General features: G+C 43.4%; 1 protein-coding gene across 2 annotated transcripts in view; it reads right to left on the minus strand.

Moving 5' to 3' along the window:
• Nucleotides 1-19,517, minus strand: part of LOC126161414 (prohormone-2-like) — a 297,507-nt gene that overhangs the window by 110,897 nt on the left and 167,093 nt on the right. For both annotated transcript variants that reach the window (XM_049917204.1, XM_049917203.1), the window contains exon 4: nucleotides 626-716. In XM_049917204.1, the coding sequence (XP_049773161.1) occupies nucleotides 626-716 (91 nt within the window). The remainder of the gene's footprint in view (nucleotides 1-625; nucleotides 717-19,517) is intronic.

Genomic DNA, 19,517 nt, shown 5'->3' on the forward strand with positions numbered 1-19,517 from the left:
TTTCTGAAGAAGAGAAATTTGTTAACATCGAGTATAGATTTAAGTGTCAGGAAGTCATTTCTGAAAGTATTTGTATGGAGTGTAGCCATGTATGGAAGTGAAACATGGACGGTAAATAGTTTGGACAAGAAGAGAATAGAAGCTTTCGAAATGTGGTGCTACAGAAGAATGCTGAAGATTAGATGGGTAGATCACATAACTAATGAGGAAGTATTGAATAGGATTGGGGAGAAGAGAAGTTTGTGGCACAACTTGACCAGAAGAAGGGATCGGTTGGTAGGACATGTTCTGAGGCATCAAGGGATCACCAATTTAGTATTGGAGGGCTGCGTGGAATGTAAAAATCGCAGGGGGAGACCAAGAGATGAATACACTAAGCAGATTCAGAAGGATGTAGGTTGCAGTAGGTACTGGGAGATGAAGAAGCTTGCACAGGATAGAGTAGCACGGAGAGCTGCATCAAACCAGTCTCAGAACTGAAGACCACAACAACACAACAACCTCATAAATGTTACTGGACAGTGTATAGTGGCCAGCAGTGTAATGAGAGTCCGCAGTGGCTACGCTTCCCTACTTGCCGTGCGACAGTGGTACCGCCAAGGTGAGTAGAGGTGAGCTGGCTTACCTGCGCTTGCTGGGTGGTGCGAAGGCGCCCTCCGCGCCGTCGGGTCGCCGCTCGTTGGCGCCGCCGTAGTAGCGGTACTGGTTCACCGCGCCTGCAACAGGTGCGCCACCAACTGAGTGACCTGTGGGCTGCTGGCGTGTCAGCGCGGCGGCGGTGTGCGCGATGTACACAGGCGGACAAAAATATGCAAACACCAAAAACACAACACATTACCATGCTTAACACGATGGAGGGAAACCTTTGGCGGTCTAAACAACACCCAGTCGTGTCGGAGGGGGTACACACAGGCCTGTATGGTTTTTTAGGGAATCTTATACTACAGTGGGAAGTCCAGGTACGGATGATGGTGGTGGATCATACAGCCTTCTCTCCACGGTAGACCACAAAGGCTCAACAATATTGAGATCTGATGACAGTCGTAGGCAGGGGAAATGTGACAATTCATCTTCGTGCTCACAGAACCAGTCATGGACGATGCAAGCCATTAGAACATAGCATCTCCATTGGGGAACAAAATTGAAAATTAAATCACCGTACGGCATAGATAGCTGGGAGTCCCCACCCGGAGACTTTCGGCCGGCGAGTTGAAAGTCTTTTGAGTTGACGCCACACTGGGCGATATGCGTGTCGATGATGATGAAATGATGATGAGGACAACACGACACACAGTCCCCGAGTGGAGAAGTCACCGACGCGTATCGGAAACGAACCTGGCCCCGATGCATGACAGTCCGACGCACAGACTGCTCAGCTAAGGAGGCGGAATGGTGGGAAAAAAATTTTACCATGGGATGGACCTCATCACCCAAAACGGCCACATAATCCTTGGAAGTAATTCGACCTTGAATAGTAACCAAGGAGCATTTGGAATACCAAGATGTTGTTGTTGTTGCGGTCTTCCGTCCTGAGAATGGTTTGATGCAGCTCTCCATGCTACTCTATCCTGTGCAAGGTTCTTCATCTCCCAGTACTTACTGCAACCTACATCCTTATGAATCTGTTTACTGTATTCATCTCTTGGTCTCCCTCTACGATTTTTACCCTCCACGCTGCCCTCCAATGCAAAATTGGGGATCTCTTGATGCCTCAGAACATGTCCAACCAAACGATCCCTTCTTATAGTCAAGTTATGCCACAAACTCCTCTTGTCCCCCATTCTATTCAGTACCTCCTCATTAGTTATGTGATATATCCGTCTAATTTTCAGCATTCTTCTGAAGCACCATATTTCAACGGCTTCTATTCTCTTCTTGTCTAAACTATTTATCGTCCACGTTTCACTTCCATACATGGCTACACTACATACAAATACTTTCACAAACGACTTCCTGACACTTAAATCTATACTCGATGTTAACAAATTTCTCTTCTTCAGAAACGCTTTCCTTGCCATTGCCAGTCTCTATTTTATATCCTCTCTACTTCGACCATCATCAGTTATTTTGCTCCCCAAATAGCAAAACTCATTTACTACTTTAAACGTCTCATTTCCTAATCTAATTCCCTCAGCATCGCCCGACTTAATTCGACTACATTCCATAATCCTCGTTTTGCTTTTGTTGATGTTCATCTTATACCCTCCTTTAAAGACACTGTCCATTCCGTTCAACTGCTCTTCCAAGTCCTTTGCTGTCTCTGCCAGAATTACAGTCTCATCGGTGGACCTCAAAGTTTTTATTTCTTCTCCATGGATTTTAATACCTACTCCGAATTTTTCTTTTGTTTCCTTTACTGTTTGCTCAATATACAACCCTGTCTCACTCCCTTCACAACCACTGCTTCCCTTTCACGTCCCTCGACTCTTATAACTGCCATCTGCTTTCTGTACAAATTGTAAATAGCCTTTCGCTCCCTGTATTTTACCCCTACCACCTTCAGAATTTGAAAGAGAGTATTCCAGTTAACATTGTCAAAAGCTTTCTGTAAGTCTACAAATGCTAGAAACGTAGGATTGCATTTCCTTAATCTAGCTTCTAAGTCGTAGTGTCAGTATTGCCTCACGTGTTCCAATATTTCTACGGAATCCAAACTGATCTTCCCCGATGTCGGCTTCTACCAGTTTTTCCATTCGTCTGTAAGGAATTCGCGTTAGTATTTTGCAGATGTGACTTATTAAACTGATAGTTCGGTAATTTTCAAATCTGTCAACACCGAACCCACGCCACGTTTCACTCTTGGGAGGTAAGGTCTGCCAGAAGTTGGAAACAGTGCGAAACAAGACTCATCCTGCCAAATGACTTTCATCCATTGCTCCATGGTAGAGATTTTATGGCTCCGGTTCTATGTTTTCCTGTTACGGGCGTTTGCATCACTGATGAGTGGCTTTTGAATTCCAGTTCGCCTTGCAAATGGAGCGGTCTTCATCTTGTTTTGCAGCTAACAGGGTTCTCGCGGTAGACATTCAGTTCTGCGGTAACTTTTGCAGATGTCGTCGTCTTACTTTTCGTCAGAATACTCTTCAATGACCCACCGTCTGTCACGATCAGTCAACAATAACATTCGTCCCCGGTGTTACTTAGCGGATGATGTTTTTCGGCTTTCCCTGGTGCAGGATAAATATTCGATACGATGCCTCTGAAACGTCAAACACTTCGGCTACTTTGGTTACAGAAAAACTCAACGTACGAGCACCAACAACATGGTCATGTTCCAATTCATTTAGCTATGACATAATCCACTGACAACTACACAGAACATTGACCTGACCAGGACTGCCATTCGCAACTTACTGAGGATACTGTACAGGTTCCGTTCGTGGTCAAACTCCACAGCGCAGGCTTGACTAGCATCTGCCTTTATGTTGAGAAGCACGCATTTCTTGTGGTGTTTACATGTTTTTGTCCACCGGTCGAAGTGGCCGTGCGGTTCTAGGCGCTACAGTCTGGAGCCGAGCGACCGCTTCGGTCGCAGGTTCGAATCCTGCCTCGGGCATGGATGTGTGTGATGTCCTTAGGTTAGTTAGGCTTAAGTAGTTCTAAGTTCTAGGGGACTGATGACCTCAGAAATTAAGTCGCATAGTGCTCAGAGCCATTTGTCCAACCTCTGTACCTCTATCATAACAGCCGACTGATTGTCAGTCGAACATGAAGGGGGCGATGTTGTCAGCTGTTGTGCGCTGAATATCGCATACCCTACGGTTGCAGAAGCAAAAGCTGTGCCGTTCTCAAATGGTTCAAATGGCTCTGAGCACTATGGGACTCAACTTCTGAGGTCATCAGTCCCCTAGCCTTAGAACTACTTAAACCTAACTAGCGTAAGGACATCACACACATCCATGCCCGATGCAGGATTCGAACCTGCGACCGTAGCGGTCTCGCGGTTCCAGACTGTAGCGCCTAGAACCGCTCGGCCACTCAGGCCGGCGTGCCCTTCTCTTCTGGATACACTTACACGCTCCCCATTGACATGATAAACACGGTGTCCCTAAACTCGCGCTACTATTAAAAAAATAACAGCTTGGAAACCATTAGCGGCAGAACAGGCAGAACATCGTGGTTTCTTGTAAAACGTTTAGCCGCCCTCAAAGTCTTTTTTTATGCCAGAATTTCAATGTTTGCTCCAGTCGCTCATAGAACATAAAGGCGATATTCGAGTCCTACTCATATGTGGGTGAGCCTTCCAGCATCAGCATTTCTGTTTACTTGACTGATTCGTGCACGAAGTGTAGCAATGTCACTGACTGGTGTTTTGTACATGCGATCCTTCACCTAACCCCACAGGAAGTAGCCTAATGGGGTGTCACCAGGGAGCGCGGGAGTCACGTGATAGGACCGTCACGACCCATCCACTGTAGTGTGACAAGAAAGTTCAGAGAGTTACACCACATCCTACTGCTCAATTGGCAGGTATGTCAATATTATTCCGATAACATGACCTACGTTGAGTAGCATTAGTGTTAAATTTTGTTGTTGTAACTAAAATTGTTTGAAATGAATACTCAACGTTCTGTCTGTATTCTGTTTCATGTCGAGTGCAGGACGCCATAACTTGCAGTCCTCAGCATCTTCTACGCCGACGTCTATGACCATAAGGGGGCCGCTGTTGCCCTCCGCGCGATGACCACAGGGCGAGAGAAGGTCTGTCGGCGCGTGTTACCGCCTTTGACATAAATCAAATTAATGAATGAAAATTATTGTTGAATGTTTTGCAATAATGCAGAGCTATGTTGGAAACGGAAAAGTACCACGTTTGAAATCAGCTTTTGTTTAAATTAGATACTAAGAACATCTGTGTTAGTGTATGGTTTCTGATGTGAAGATATACATCGATAAGTGTGAAATTTGACGTGTTTCCAACCAAGAATATTGATATGCTGGAATATGATAAAAATATGTATGAATTTATTTTAGTCCATCCTCCTCATGGATGATTGATTTGAGAACCGAATTTTATTGGTGAATTTTGGGAAGTCATTGAATATTAAAGTGAGGCACCGATCGATATATTGAGAGTTGCCACCAGAGAGTCGCAGTTAGTGCAATTTCGAAAAAAAAAAGCCAAGGAGTTCCATGGATGTTTATGACGCACAAACCTTAATCTTCGTCTCCCTCAACCTCCGAATTTGCAGAAAGTTAAATTTTCGTTGTGGCGCCCCTCAGGAAAAGAAGTCTATTAAGGTCAAGTTTAGTACCTTCCACATATCATAGAAAGTCTTCATTACTATAGCACATACTGGTGTTGGAACCTCTTTAAAAAGGCCTGGCGTCGCAACACTTCTCTGGAACTTTGTCATTCATCACATTCCGCACATTCAAACTCCAATGTGGGGGTGCACCACCTTGCTGGAAAATGACGGACAACTCAACTCTTCGGTCTCTGCTAGCTAGAACTGTTGGAGCACGTCCAGGTAATCATTTCCCGTTACGGTTTTCTTTGCGGAAAAATGGGCCTCCTACCCTATTATGCATTAGGCCCCACCAAATATTAAACTTCGGGCTATCACGGACGTGTTCACGTGTGTTGAGTGCGTTTAAGGAGCCCCAAATCCTAATACTGTGGCGATTCAGATGTCGAGAAATGTGGAAAGTTGTTTCATCTGAAAACAGGCACGTTTTCAGATATTCATTGTCAGCGTCTATGCAGGCCAACATGAAACACGCGAATGAATATTGCAAATGAGATCGCAGGGCTGCAGTGCTTGGAAGTACAGTTGGTCTTTCTTCCAGCAGTTCGCGTGATGCATGAAGGATTGACTTCTGGAGGCTGCACTGTCAACATGCACTTGAGGCTCAGGCGGACGTTCACTTCTTTAAGAAGGGAAAAATGGGCTAATCGTTTGAGTTGAAGTTTATGTTAGAAAGGGCAATGGAGTAGAGTGGTCTGTGCAGCTACGGTGGTGTAGTGGTTGGCACATCTGCCTAGCAAGCAGGAGATCTGGCTTCAAGCTCCAGCCATGGCACAAATTTTAATGCATTGCTTCAGCTTCTGTCCTTGTCGAAGATAAAGTGTAGACTCATATAGTAGTAGTAGTAGTAGTAGTAGTATCTTTATTCATCCGTAGATCTCTTTTTATAAGGATATAGGACATGTCAAAGTACTTATAAGTTTGTGATCAATTTAAAATAAGCTAATTCCTAAACACGTATGTTTACAGACTTCTAGTTAGAGACAATCATTAGATTTACTCCTGGTATACGATACATTTTTACAAATAACTTATTAAATAATGTAATGCCACACTGTTCACTCATATCTCACTATCAGCCACTGCACACACTATACACACATTGTTTCATAACACTTCACTCACTACACACACACACACACACACACACACACACTGGTGATCTCTGCGCCATTTTCTGTACCGCAGCTTCCCATTTGCTATCCTGAAAAATTGAGTGAGCATCCCTCCATAATGAGTGAGATGTTGAGCTCAGAAAGAGGAAGAGGTGTTAGTATTATGCTATCCATAACTTGGGGGTAAGTATTTCTAGAAAGGAAAAAAGAATGAAAAAACATAAAGTGAAGGTGTTATGTGGAATGTCGGATGTTTTATAATCATTATTATTATTATTCATTTGTATAACATTTTTTTATTAAACCCCTACTCTGTTATATCTAAGTAATCCTTCAATGTACAAAATGTATTGCATAACAGGTACTTTTTAGCTGCCTTTTTAAATAAGGGTTTTTATGCAATTTCTTTAATCTCTTTTGGTAATTTATTGTACAGTTTTATTCCTTGGCGGAAAATGCTGTTTTGAGTTTTATGTTTATTTTTTCTTGGTAAATATAAGTTGAGTCTATCTCTTGTTGCATGGTCATGGACGGAGGTATTTGTGCAGTACTTACCAATGATATTTTTGATGTGTACAACTGACTGGTAAATGTATTCACATGTTGTTGTTGTGGTCTTCAGTCCTGAGACTGGTTTGATGCAGCTCTCCATGCTACTCTATCCTGTGCAAGCTTCTTCATCTCCCACTACCTACTGCAACCTACATCCTTCTGAATCTGCTTAGTGTATTCATCTCTTGGTCTCCCCCTACGATTTTTACCCTCCACGCTGCCCTCCAATACTAAATTGGTGATCCTTTGATGCCTCAGAACATGTCCTACCAACCGATCCCTTCTTCTGGTCAAGTTGTGCCACAAACTTCTCTTCTCCCCAATCCTATTCAATACTTCCTCATTAGTTATGTGATCTACCCATCTAATCTTCAGCATTCTTCTGTAGCACCACATTTCAAAAGCTTCTATTCTCTTCTTGTCCAAACTATTTACCGTCCATGTTTCACTTCCATACATGGCTACACTCCATACAAATACTTTCAGAAATAACTTCCTGACACTTAAATCTACACTCGATGTTAACAAATTTCTCTTCTTCAGAAACGCTTTTCTTGCCATTGCCAGTCTACATTTTATATCCTCTCTACTTCGACCATCATCAGTTATTTTGCTCCCCAAATAGCTAAACTCCTTTACTACTTTAAGTGTCTCATTTCCTAATCTAATTCCCTCAGCACCACCCGACTTTATTCGACTACATTCCATTATCCTCGTTTTGCTTTTGTTGATGTTCATCTTATATCGTCCTTTCAGGACACTGTCCATTCCGTTCAACTGGTCTTCCAAGTCCTTTGCTGTCTCTGACAGAATTACAATGTCATCGGCGAACCTCAACGTTTTTATTTCTTCTCCATGAATTTTAATACCTACTCCGAATTTTTCTTTTGTTTCCTTTACTGCTTGCTCAATATACAGATTGAATAACATCGGGGAGAGGCTAAAACCCTGTCTCACTCCCTTCCCAACCACTGCTTCCCTTTCATGTCCCTCGACTCTTATAACTGCCATCTGCTTTCTGTACAAATTGTAAATAGCCTTTCGCTCCCTGTATTTTACCCCTGCCACCTTTAGAATTTGAAAGAGAGTATTCCAATCAACATTGTCAAAAGCTTTCTCTAAGTCTACAAATGCTAGAAACGTAGGTTTGCCTTTCCTTAATCTTTCTTCTAAGATAAGTCGTAAGGTCAGTATTGCCTCACGTGTTCCAGTATTTCTACGGAATCCAAACTGATCTTCCCCGAGCTTGTCTTCTACTAGTTTTTCCATTCGTCTGTAAATAATTCGTGTTAGTATTTTGCAGCTGTGGCTTATTAAACTGATTGTTCGGTAATTTTCACATCTGTGAACACCTGCTTTCTTTGGGATTGGAATTATTATATTCTTCTTGAAGTCTGAGGGTATTTCGCCTGTTTCATACATCTTGCTCACCAGATGGTAGAGTTTTGTCAGGACTGGCTCTCCCAAGGCCGTCAGTAGTTCCAATGGAATGTTGTCTACTCCGGGGGCCTTGTTTCGATTCTGGTCTTTCAGTGCTGTGTCAAACTCTTCACGCAGTATCGTATCTCCCATTTCATCTTCATCTACATCCTCTTCCATTTCCATAATATTGTCCTCAAGTACATCGCCCTTGTATAGACGCTCTATATACTCCTTCCACCTTTCTGCTTTCCCTTCTTTGCTTAGAACCGGGTTTCCATCTGAACTCTTGATGTTCATACAAGTGGTTCTCTTCTTTCCAAAGGTCTCTTTAATTTTCCTATAGGCAGTATCTATCTTACCCCTAGTGAGATAAGCCTCTACATCCTTACATTTGTCCTCTAGCCATCCCTGCTTAGCCATTTTGCACTTCTTGTCGATCTCATTTTTGAGACGTTTGTATTCCTTTTTGCCTGCTTCGTTTACTGCATTTTTATATTTTCTCCTTTCATCAATTAAATTCAATATTTCTTCTGTTACCCAAGGATTTCTACTAGCCCTCGTCTTTTTACATACTTGATCCTCTGCTGCCTTCACTACTTCATCCCTCAAAGATACCCATTCTTCTTCTACTGTATTTCTTTCCCCCGTTCCTGTCAATTGTTCCCTTATGCTCTCCCTGAAACTCTGTACAACCTCTGGTTCTTTCAGTTTATCCAGGTCCCATCTCCTTAAATTCCCACCTTTTTGCAGTTTCTTCAGTTTTAATCTACAGGTCATAACCAATAGATTGTGGTCAGAGTCCACATATGCCCCTGGAAATGTCTTACAATTTAAAACCTGGTTCCTAAATCTCTGTCTTACCATTATATAATCTATCTGATATCTTTTAGTATCTCCAGGGTTCTTCCATGTATACAACCTTCTATCATGATTCTTAACCAAGTGTTAGCTATGATTAAGTTGTGCTCTGTGCAAAATTCTACCAGGCGGCTTCCTCTTTCATTTCTTAGCCCCAATCCATATTCACCTACTATGTTTCCTTCTCTCCCTTTTCCTACACTCGAATTCCAGTCACCCATGACTATTAAATTTTCGTCTCCCTTCACTATCTGAATAATTTCTTTTATTTCGTCATACATTTCTTCAATTTCTTCGTCATCTGCAGAGCTAGTTGGCATATAAACTTGTACTACTGTAGTAGGTGTGGGCTTCGTATCTATCTTGGCCACAATAATGCGTTCACTATGCTGTTTGTAGTAGCTTACCCGCATTCCTATTTTCCTATTCATTATTAAACCTACTCCTGCATTACCCCTATTTGACTTTGTGTTTATAACCCTGTAATCACCTGACCAGAAGTCTTGTTCCTCCTGCCACCGAACTTCACTAATTCCCACTATATCTAACTTTAACCTATCCATTTCCCTTTTTAAATTTTCTAACCTACCTGCCCGATTAAGGGATCTGACATTCCACGCTCCGATCCGTAGAACGCCAGTTTTCTTTCTCCTGATAACGACATCCTCTTGAGTAGTCCCCGCCCGGAGATCCGAATGGGGGACTATTTTACCTCCGGAATATTTTACCCAAGAGGACGCCATCATCATTTAATCATACAGTAAAGCTGCATGCCCTCGGGAAAAATTACGGCCGTAGTTTCCCCTTGCTTTCAGCCGTTCGCAGTACCAGCACAGCAAGGCCGTTTTGGTTATTGTTACGAGGCCAGATCAGTCAATCATCCAGACTGTTGCCCTTGCAACTACTGAAAAGGCTGCTGCCCCTCTTCAGGAACCACATGTTTGTCTGGCTTCTCAACAGATACCCCTCCGTTGTGGTTGTACCTACGGTACGGCTATCTGTATCGCTGAGGCACGCAAGCCTCCCCACCAACGGCAAGGTCCATGGTTCATGGGGGGGATGTATGTATTCACATGGAGCAGTTAAAATCCCCATTGTTTTGAACATATCTTTACAATGAGCTCGACTAGTATTTTTGGTTATTATTCTTGTGGCTCTTTTCTGGAGTTTGAAAATTGTGTTCATATTTTGTGCGTTTGTTCCCCAAAAAAGAATTCCATAGCTAAGAACTGAGTGTACATATGAATAATATGCAACTAAAAGACACTGAATGTTACACACTGATGATAGGATTCTAAGGGCATAACATGCTGATGGCATTCTGTTTGCAAGTACCTTTGTGTGTTCACACCACTTCAACTGAGAATCAATATTCATTCCTAGAAGTTTTGCATTTGTTACACAGTCTATAGAGGTGCCATCTACACTTAATTTAACATTGTCATTTTTCCTCTTCAAACTGAAATTCATGTCATTAGATTTCTTTATGTTCAATGTCACTTTATTGCTTATTGACCAATCATAAACTTCCTTGAGAGCTTCATTTGCTTTCTCGGCAAGAAGTTCTCTTGTTTTCTCAGTGACTATAATATTGCTGTCAGTAGCGAAGGGAATTTTTTCACCAGGAGTAACACTGCTGGGAAAGTCATTGATGTTTGTCAAGTAGAGTATTGATCCTAATATGCTACATTGCGGAACCCCTATATTAATGTATTGGTGTTTTACTAAATGTTTAGTTCTATTTGAAGTATGTGTTATCTCTACTCTTTGTACCCTATCTGTTACGTATGATCGAAACCAGTCATCAGCTACCCCTCTTATTTCTAATGCTTCTAATTTATTTAATAGAATCTTGTGGTCGACTGTATTAAACGCCTGTAGTGATCTGTCTCCAGGAAAATGTAATTCTATCGGATCATTGTCTCTTTAAGGCTTTTGAACCACCTCATTATGCTAGTTTTTTGCCTGTGGTGCCCTCCCACTTTGGCGTCGATAATTCTGCAGTGCCAGTGTCGCAGAGTTTGATTCTGCATGCCAGATGACACTTTGATCGTTCTCCTGGTGTGTCGCCATTCTGATGCACTCCAGGACAAAGGGAATAGCTGCTAAACGCTTTACAACAGTCCTCGGTGCTTTAGTAGTTTGCAAGTTACGATTTTATGGACACCCTGTATTTGCTTTGCCTAGCGGGATGAAGTTAGCGTTACCACTTTTTTGCGCATTTTTGTAATCAGTTCCAGACATTATGTCACAGAAAGTAAACGCAGCGCATAGAGAAGCAAAGCAAAGGATGTAAATGATCCGTTACGGGACCACGCTTTGCCTACAACTAACTGCGGCAACACTGGCACTGCATGGCGCGATGTGGTAATGGCGAACACAACAGAAGGCGTGATGAAGCTCGTTGTCCAATTATTTGTTGCGATGGTAGCTATCCCGTAAACAATTAGCTGTCGATCGCTTCGTTATTCTGATCCAGGTATGGCTCACGGGCGCGTACAATACTAGCGAATTACGTGTTGAAAACAGAATCACGTTCCGTTTTGATTACACACGCTATACTCTGATTAAAATAACTTCGTGACGGACAGAGTGCTGTAGCGGAGGGCTGCGCTGCTGGCGTGCTGCGAGCCACACTACGCAAAGGCTCCACAAGCACCTGCACAGCAGACAACACGGCGAGCGCGAGGCTTTCGTTAGGTGCTCGTCGAGGTTCGGTGTGGGCTATAACTATCGTATGACAGCGAAATTTGATATATAATACAGAGTGTCCCATTCAAACCTCCCTGATTTCAAAGACCCAGGGAAAAAAACCACAGCCGATACGACAAAGAAAAACGCACCACATTGTAGAGCATTGTAAGGTGTCAGGCAAATCCAACACCTTCCATGAAAACCCTGACATGATAAGCAAATCCAGTAGTGTGTCACATAGCTCCGAATAAATCGTGACATTAAATTAACCAAAGTAATACGAGTAACGAGTGAGCAAATGGAGTACCACAGACTAAAACAAGAATGCCTAAATGCATATCATACCTTCCCACCGTGAGACAGACGCAGTTCCGAGGGGAGAAACGAGAACAGAAGCCGAGAGCAGAACCGTGTCAAGCGAGAAGGCCCTATGATAAGGGACAGACGGACACTCACGTCGCCAGCTAACTGCTAGGACCACACCACCCACAAGTTTTTTAGCGTGAGACTTTTTCGCGTCTCTGTTACGTCAAGACCACCCCCCCCCCCCCCCCCCCAGCCCATGTTAAAAGCTAGAGCCCTCCAGAAGAACAGTATAGATCTTACGATAACACAAAAATGGCTACACCACCCGCAAGTTTTAGCGTGAGACCTTTTTCACGTCTCTGTTACATTAGGACCACCCTCCCAGCCCATGTTAAAAGATAGAGCCCTCCAGAAGAACAGTATAGATCTTACGATAACGCTTAAAGGACCACACCAGCTGCAAGTTTTAGCGTGAGACTTTTTCGCGTCTCTGTTACATTGCAAACTTTAAAAACATTGCGCCACCACGAAAACTATAACGTTTCTCATTGGATAGACAGAATTTTTGTAAGCGGAGCTTAAGGTTAACATTGAGACCCTGATTGGTCAGATGAAAACACAGCCAGATTGTTTTTTTTAAACCAACTTCGGTAAATTGTAGTAAGGAGAAGTTAGGAGAGAGTTGCTTCCGAGACGGCGAGGTGAGCGGAGCTGTGCTGTTCGCCGCCCCCTGACGAACACCGACAAGGTAATGAACGCACGCAATACCGCATCACAGCGCATAAAGCTTCACTCAGAACTGCAGAAATCTCATCTGTTGCACGCCTTTTTTGCGTAATGCTAGTGTCGATCGTCAATTAAAGCTCATGGTGTTCACATTTGCCACTTGAAGTAAAAATCCGAAACGCGATGATTTTTCTGTTATATAGTTGTTGAGAAGCCACATCAGCCACTGTAATTTACGACAAGTTAGATAAGTAATTAAAGATAATTGAGGGTAACTGTACTGCGTGACCGCTACGGTCGCAGGTTCGAATCCTGCCTCGGGCATGGATGTGTGTGATGTCCTTAGGTTAGTTAGGTTTAAGTAGTTCTAAGTTCTAGGAGACTGATGACCTTAGAAGTTAAGTCCCATAGTGCTCAGAGCCATTTGAGGGTCACTGTAGACCATTTTGATAGTTTTCTCTTTTGTGAAACTTAATTTAAACCTAGATTATAGATGTGATATGGCATAGGTCATCCTTCGATCCATTGTAGAACTTGGAAACCCATTCAGGGAATATTCGTTCACATTTTTGTTGAACGCAGTTGGTTTTTACCATCCTGTATTAACACATTTCCTTTTATCAATAGTGCAATTTATAAACGATGTTTTGTGAGTAGAATAAAATTTCCAATGGTAAACTTAACTGCTTTTTCGACGTTATTTTACCAGCTAACTAAAAATGGGAAAGCCTTGAACCCCTTCCACTAAATTTGGTTAGTATTAAGATTCTTTTACAGGGAGTGCAGTGGAGCTGACGCTGAAATCATTAAGTATTTGGTTATATCATCGCTAGTCTCACTGAACTCTTCTGAATTCTACATGTCATGTGTGGTCTGGCGTCTCCTTACCAGCAACAGGTCCCAGGTTCAAACTATTCAATTCCCTAAAAAACACGCTCAGAGCGTCGTTGCGCGAAAGTGGTAGGGAGACACGATATAGAACAAACAGACACCACGCAGAATGTTTAGAGCATCTCAAAGGATTTATTTATTTATCATCAATACACCTCTGCATGTGAACCATTTGTAGCACGAAGTATATCGAGTCTATGTTCAATTTGTTGCCAAGTTCTTTGTAACATTTCCTCTGTTATTATTGCAATCGCATTAGTCATACGATGTCGCAACGCAGGAATATCGCGGTCCTTCACGAATCCCCACATGAGGAAACCAAGTGGCGTAGTGTCGGGTGGACGTGGTGGGCAGGCAATGGGTCCTCCGTGTGCGATCCAACGATTGGGAAAGTTCCTATCCAGGAACTTGCGAACAGCCGTTGACCAATGTGACGGAGATCCATCTTGTTGAAAATCGATGTTGGGTTGCAAGTCTTGCATGTGAGGGTACACAAATTGTCCCAACATGTCCGGATACACTGACCTGTTCAGTATTTGTTCCACAAAGAAGAACGGTCCAGCAATCCTGTTGTACAGTAGCCCGCACCAGACGTTTAGTTTACGGCTATCACGAACATGTTCAATGACAATGTGCGGATTTTGCGAACCCCAAATCCGAACGTTATGCCTATTAACCCTTCCTGATACATGAAAGGTTGCCTCATCTGAGAATAAACAGCTTTCCAGGAAGCTGGCATCCATATCAATACGCTGCAGCGTATCTGTAGCAAATTGTCAGCGTGGTTTGTCGTTTGGCGTCATATGTTGCAGAATTTGCACTTTGTAAGCACACACACGAAGACGCTGGTGAACTACACGATGCAATGTTGATCGAGATACATCAAGTTGCCGAGATGCTTGACGAATTGACTTACGTGGGCTTCTGAGAAACGTTTGCTGATGTCCTCCACTGTGTCTTCTGAAGCTCTGTAACGTGCACCGCCAGAATAATTCAGAACAGTTCCTGTTGCCAGAAACTTCCTATACCATTCCTTAATTGTTTTCACATCAGGTGGATCACATTCATACACACGATGATAATTTCTTTGCACAGTAATCGGCGATTTTGTTTCTGCAACCCACACTACTGCTTGCGCGCGCTGCTGTGGAGTCGCCATTTTCTCTTCATGCGACCATGCTGCACTCCGTCGATGATACTTGGCACTTCTGACGCGTAAATATAAATTCTATGAGATGCTCTACAATGTGGTGCATTTTTCATTGTCGTATCTACTGTCGTTTTTCTCTCCTGGGTCCTTGAAATCAGGTAGAACACCCTGTATAATGTGTTAATGCAGAACCGATTTACACTGGAAAAAATTAGATCCAGTTTTGGGCACCAGTTTCAAATCTAGAGCTGTACACTGTTTATACTGCCGTACGGCGTCCACACTGGCATTCGATAAGCTGTAACGTGTGTGAACAGCACGGCCATCGAGAAGAGACATTGTGCGCTGTTAGTGAAACAATTTTAGTAAATAGCAGCAATTACAGTGCTGCACTGAGAAAGTATCACCGACTGACATGTCTGAGGAGACGCCTGGTGTCATGAAGTGATTTAAAGAAGATGATGATGATGAAATTCGAAAACACGGGTGAGCTTGCTGTGACACCTGGGAGAGGAAGGAGTCCCTTCCCAGTGGAAGCTGTCGACGAAGTTGCTGTTGCCGTTAACTGACCACGCAGCACGTGTCCTGGGCAGCACTAGTGGCCGTGCGCGAGAATAGTCCGTCCCATGGTCAACAGTACGAAAGGTTTCTCGGTCTGTTTTACACTGGTAGCTGTACAAGATCTAGTCGGTGCAGCAGCTGAAATCTCATGATTTGTAGTAACGTTTTGAATTTGGCCCTCGGTTTCTGGCAAGGCCCGAAGTTGATGACATGTGGTCAGGCAATAGTCTATGGAGTGGTGGGACACATTTTACACTACAGGGCTCAGTGAAAGCACAGTGAGCCGTGGCGTTGTTGGCGCGCCAGCGTATTTGCAAGTACCTCGCCCCCGCGCCCTCATCTTTGTTTGTGGCACGTACTGAGTTTTGGCTGCCTTATCCTTGCCGGAGGAGTTAACTGGAGGCTCTCGCCAAGGACGGGACAGTTGTCGTTCGATGTTACCTGAGGCTAGGGAGCCTATATAGGGAGAGTGTGGCCAGTCGGCCCGTGGCAGCCAAGTTTTACCATATTGCGCGCGGGATGTGCAAGTAGGTAGCGACGCAAGCAGAAAGCTAGCCACTTCACGAATAAAAGAAGGCATGTGTTTGACGCATGAGACCAAAGCAGATCTTCTACGAGGTGCATTCAAGTTCTAAGGCCTCCGATTTATTTTCTTCGGACTGGAAAGAGATAGAAACATGCGCATTGTTTTAAAATGAGGCCGCGTTCATTGTCAATACGTCCCAGAGATGGCAGCACCGTACGGCAGATGGAATTTTACCGCCAGCGGCGAGAATGAGAACTGTTTTAAATACTTAAAAATGGCAACGTTTTCCTTACTTGAACAGCATGCAATCATTCGTTTTCTGAATTTGCGTGGTGTGAAACCAATTGAAATTCATCGACAGTTGAAGGAGACATGCGGTGATGGAGTTATGGACGTGTCGAAAGTGCGTTCGTGGGTGCGACGGTTTAATGAAGGCAGAACACCGTGTGACAACAAACCAAAACAACCTCGGGCTCGCACAAGCTGGTCTGATGACACGATCGAGAAAGTGGAGAGAATTGTTTTGGGGGATCGCCGAATGACTGTTGAACAGATCGCCTCCTGAGTTGGCATTTCTGTGGGTTCTGTGCACACAATCCTGCATGACGACCTGAAGATGCGAAAAGTGTCATCCAGGTGGGTGCCACGAATGCTGACGGACGACCACATGGCTGCCCGTGTGGTATGTTGCCAAGCAATCTTGACACAGAACGACAGCATGAATGGGACTTTCTTCTCGTCGGTTGTGACAATGGATGTGATGTGGATGCCATTTTTCAATCCAGAAACAAAGCGCCAGTCAGCTCAATGGAAGCACACAGATTCACCGCCACCAAACAAATTTCGGGTAACCGCCAGTGCTGAAAAAATGATGGTGTCCATGTTCTGGTACAGCGAGGGCGTAATCCTTACCCATTGCGTTCCAAAGGGCACTACGGTAACAGGTGCATCCTACGAAAATGTTTTGAAGAACAAACTCCTTCCTGCACTGCAACAAAAACGTTCGGGTAGGGCTGCGCGTGTGCTGTTTCACCAAGACAACGCACCCGCACATCGAGCTAACGTTACGCAACCGTTTCTTCGTGATAACAAATTTGAAGTGATTCCTCATGCTCCCTACTCACCTGACCTGGCTCCTAGTGACTTTTGGCTTTTTCCAACAATGAAAGACACTCTCCGTGGCCGCACATTCACCAGCCGTGCTGCTATTGCCTCAGCGATTTTCCAGTGGTCAAAACAGACTCCTAAAGAAGCCTTCGCCGTTGCCATGGAATCATGGCGTCAGCGTTGTGAAAAATGTATACGTCTGCAGGGCGATTACGTCGAGAAGTAACGCCAGTTTCATCGATTTCGGGTGAGTAGTTAATTAGAAAAAAAATCGGAGGCCTTAGAACTTCAATGCACCTCGTACCTTAGTACTCGGTATATAATTACAGCAAATGCCATTCGTCTATGTTTATATAGCCCTAATAAATTTGTAAGCAAATGGAAGTATCGTGAAGCAGTGTGTATGAATGCCGAATTTCAACAGCTGTATTTTATGATCCTGTATAAACATTGACAACTGATTAATAAGAAAAATAAGTTTCATTTAATGTATCTCAGAGTACATGATGCTATGTCAGATTTTTCCTTGCGGATATTCATCGTTGAAATTGGTAAACTCTTGTCTCTTTCCGTCCCCACATAATGCATTTTAAGTGTGTGTCGATCTTATAACATTTTCTTATGCTGGCAAAACACGTCATTCTGTACACACTTTTAGGAACTCTATACCACAGAAAATCTGAGAAATATCAATACTTAGGTACTCTACTGAAACAGCAGAAATGAATTCAAAATAGGTAACTGAATACCCACACGATGATTATAATTTATAGGAATGTGAATAGCCAAGACTACAGAGCCAAGTGCGAGTCGCCAGTCGGAAGTACGTAGACTCATGGTTCGGTATACATGTTAAAACACATCGTGTAGCATGAATTGTCACTCAACAAGCATTAAAAGTCTAAGAAATAACGTTTAAAAAAACATAGTTCGAGTAAGAATCGAACTCACGACCTTCGGACTACAAATTTAAAACTCTACCCCCATGTTACAAGGCCACAGTAGTGTTAGTTTGGTGTTCATTTACCTTTTCTTTCTTGGAGGGGATGTATCAGTAAAAAAGTTATTCTGTAATTTTTTTGTAGGCAGTATAATCATATAGAAAGAAACTGATTGTTCGATACACAAAGTAACCAAGCGAGCTTTCTAACAGCGACAGATAGTGAGTTGATAGATCCGACCAACAGAGTGACTGTAAAGTAATTTACGTAAATAGAACCGAGAGAGAACATACAAAAGTCCTCCAATACCTACCGTATTACAACCTGTACATAATTGTACAATGGAAGTGGCGTTCGAAGCGTTCAAGAGAACCAATAGTACAGAATCACACACAGTATTTACTTACACTCATGCCAAGTCAGCGTCAGTTTGATAAAAACAAGGCGTCCTCGTCTCTCAGCCAATCAGCGATGCTATTACCATTGGCCACTCCCTCCCTCTATATAGGCTCTCTATCTGCTGCCGGAGTGCGCTTGCAATGGAGCGGGAACCGACCACGTGTATGGGGCAGCTCGGTGGAGAGCGTTTGCTGTCACCTGCGAGGAGGCTCGCAACTGTTACCTCACTTCTGGTAATCGTAAGCGCATGGGTGTTACCAAGGAAGTAAAGGTGTGCCTATGAAGAGTTCATGGTGTTTAAGACAGGTGTTAAATATTAATATAATGCACGAGCGTGCCTCTTCCAAGCTCGTGGGAAACTGTTGTTTGATGTAATACGTAATCAACTGCAAGGCCGTAATCTGTTTATCAAATATACTGAATTCGAGTGTTTGGTACCCTTAGTGCAGCGAGCCACAATAATGCTTATAATGAAATTTTCGGAATTGTGCTCGTTACGGTTTCCACTGAAGAGTGGGGCATAAGAGTTCACGTAATGTAATTGTGACAGACTGGAGTGCCCCCTGGGCTTGCTAGTAATTGTAAGTTTTTTTTAATATCTTCATAGCAGGCAATTCTCCTTAAGGTTATTGATAAGAATTGCGCTGTTGGTTATACCTTGCCTGTGTAGTTCATTCATAGTGGGGCAAAGGCAATGTGTTGTTTTACTAGTGAGTAATTTAACCTGTTATTTAATTTCTTTTGGTGGTTGTTTACATTGTCCCTGCGGACCTGTTCTGTGCGTTTGTTAAATGTTACAGCTGGCTGGCTGGTGTTTTCGAGTAAGCGCTACGTTTCCACATATGGGTAACGGGGCTGTGAAATCCTGTGTAGCGGGAGGTGACTCGGGGTCGAAGCTCGAGAAGTGGGTCTTGTACGAACTGCCGCATTCCGCCTTGGCTTCTCCAAGTTAAGTTTTCGTTCTGCCTTCGAGCGACCTGGCGTCACTCCTCGCTAATTAATTCTGGTGCTAATTACATT

This window comes from Schistocerca cancellata, chromosome 2, assembly GCF_023864275.1.
Source record: "Schistocerca cancellata isolate TAMUIC-IGC-003103 chromosome 2, iqSchCanc2.1, whole genome shotgun sequence".
Classification (NCBI taxonomy): Eukaryota; Metazoa; Arthropoda; class Insecta; order Orthoptera; family Acrididae; genus Schistocerca; species Schistocerca cancellata.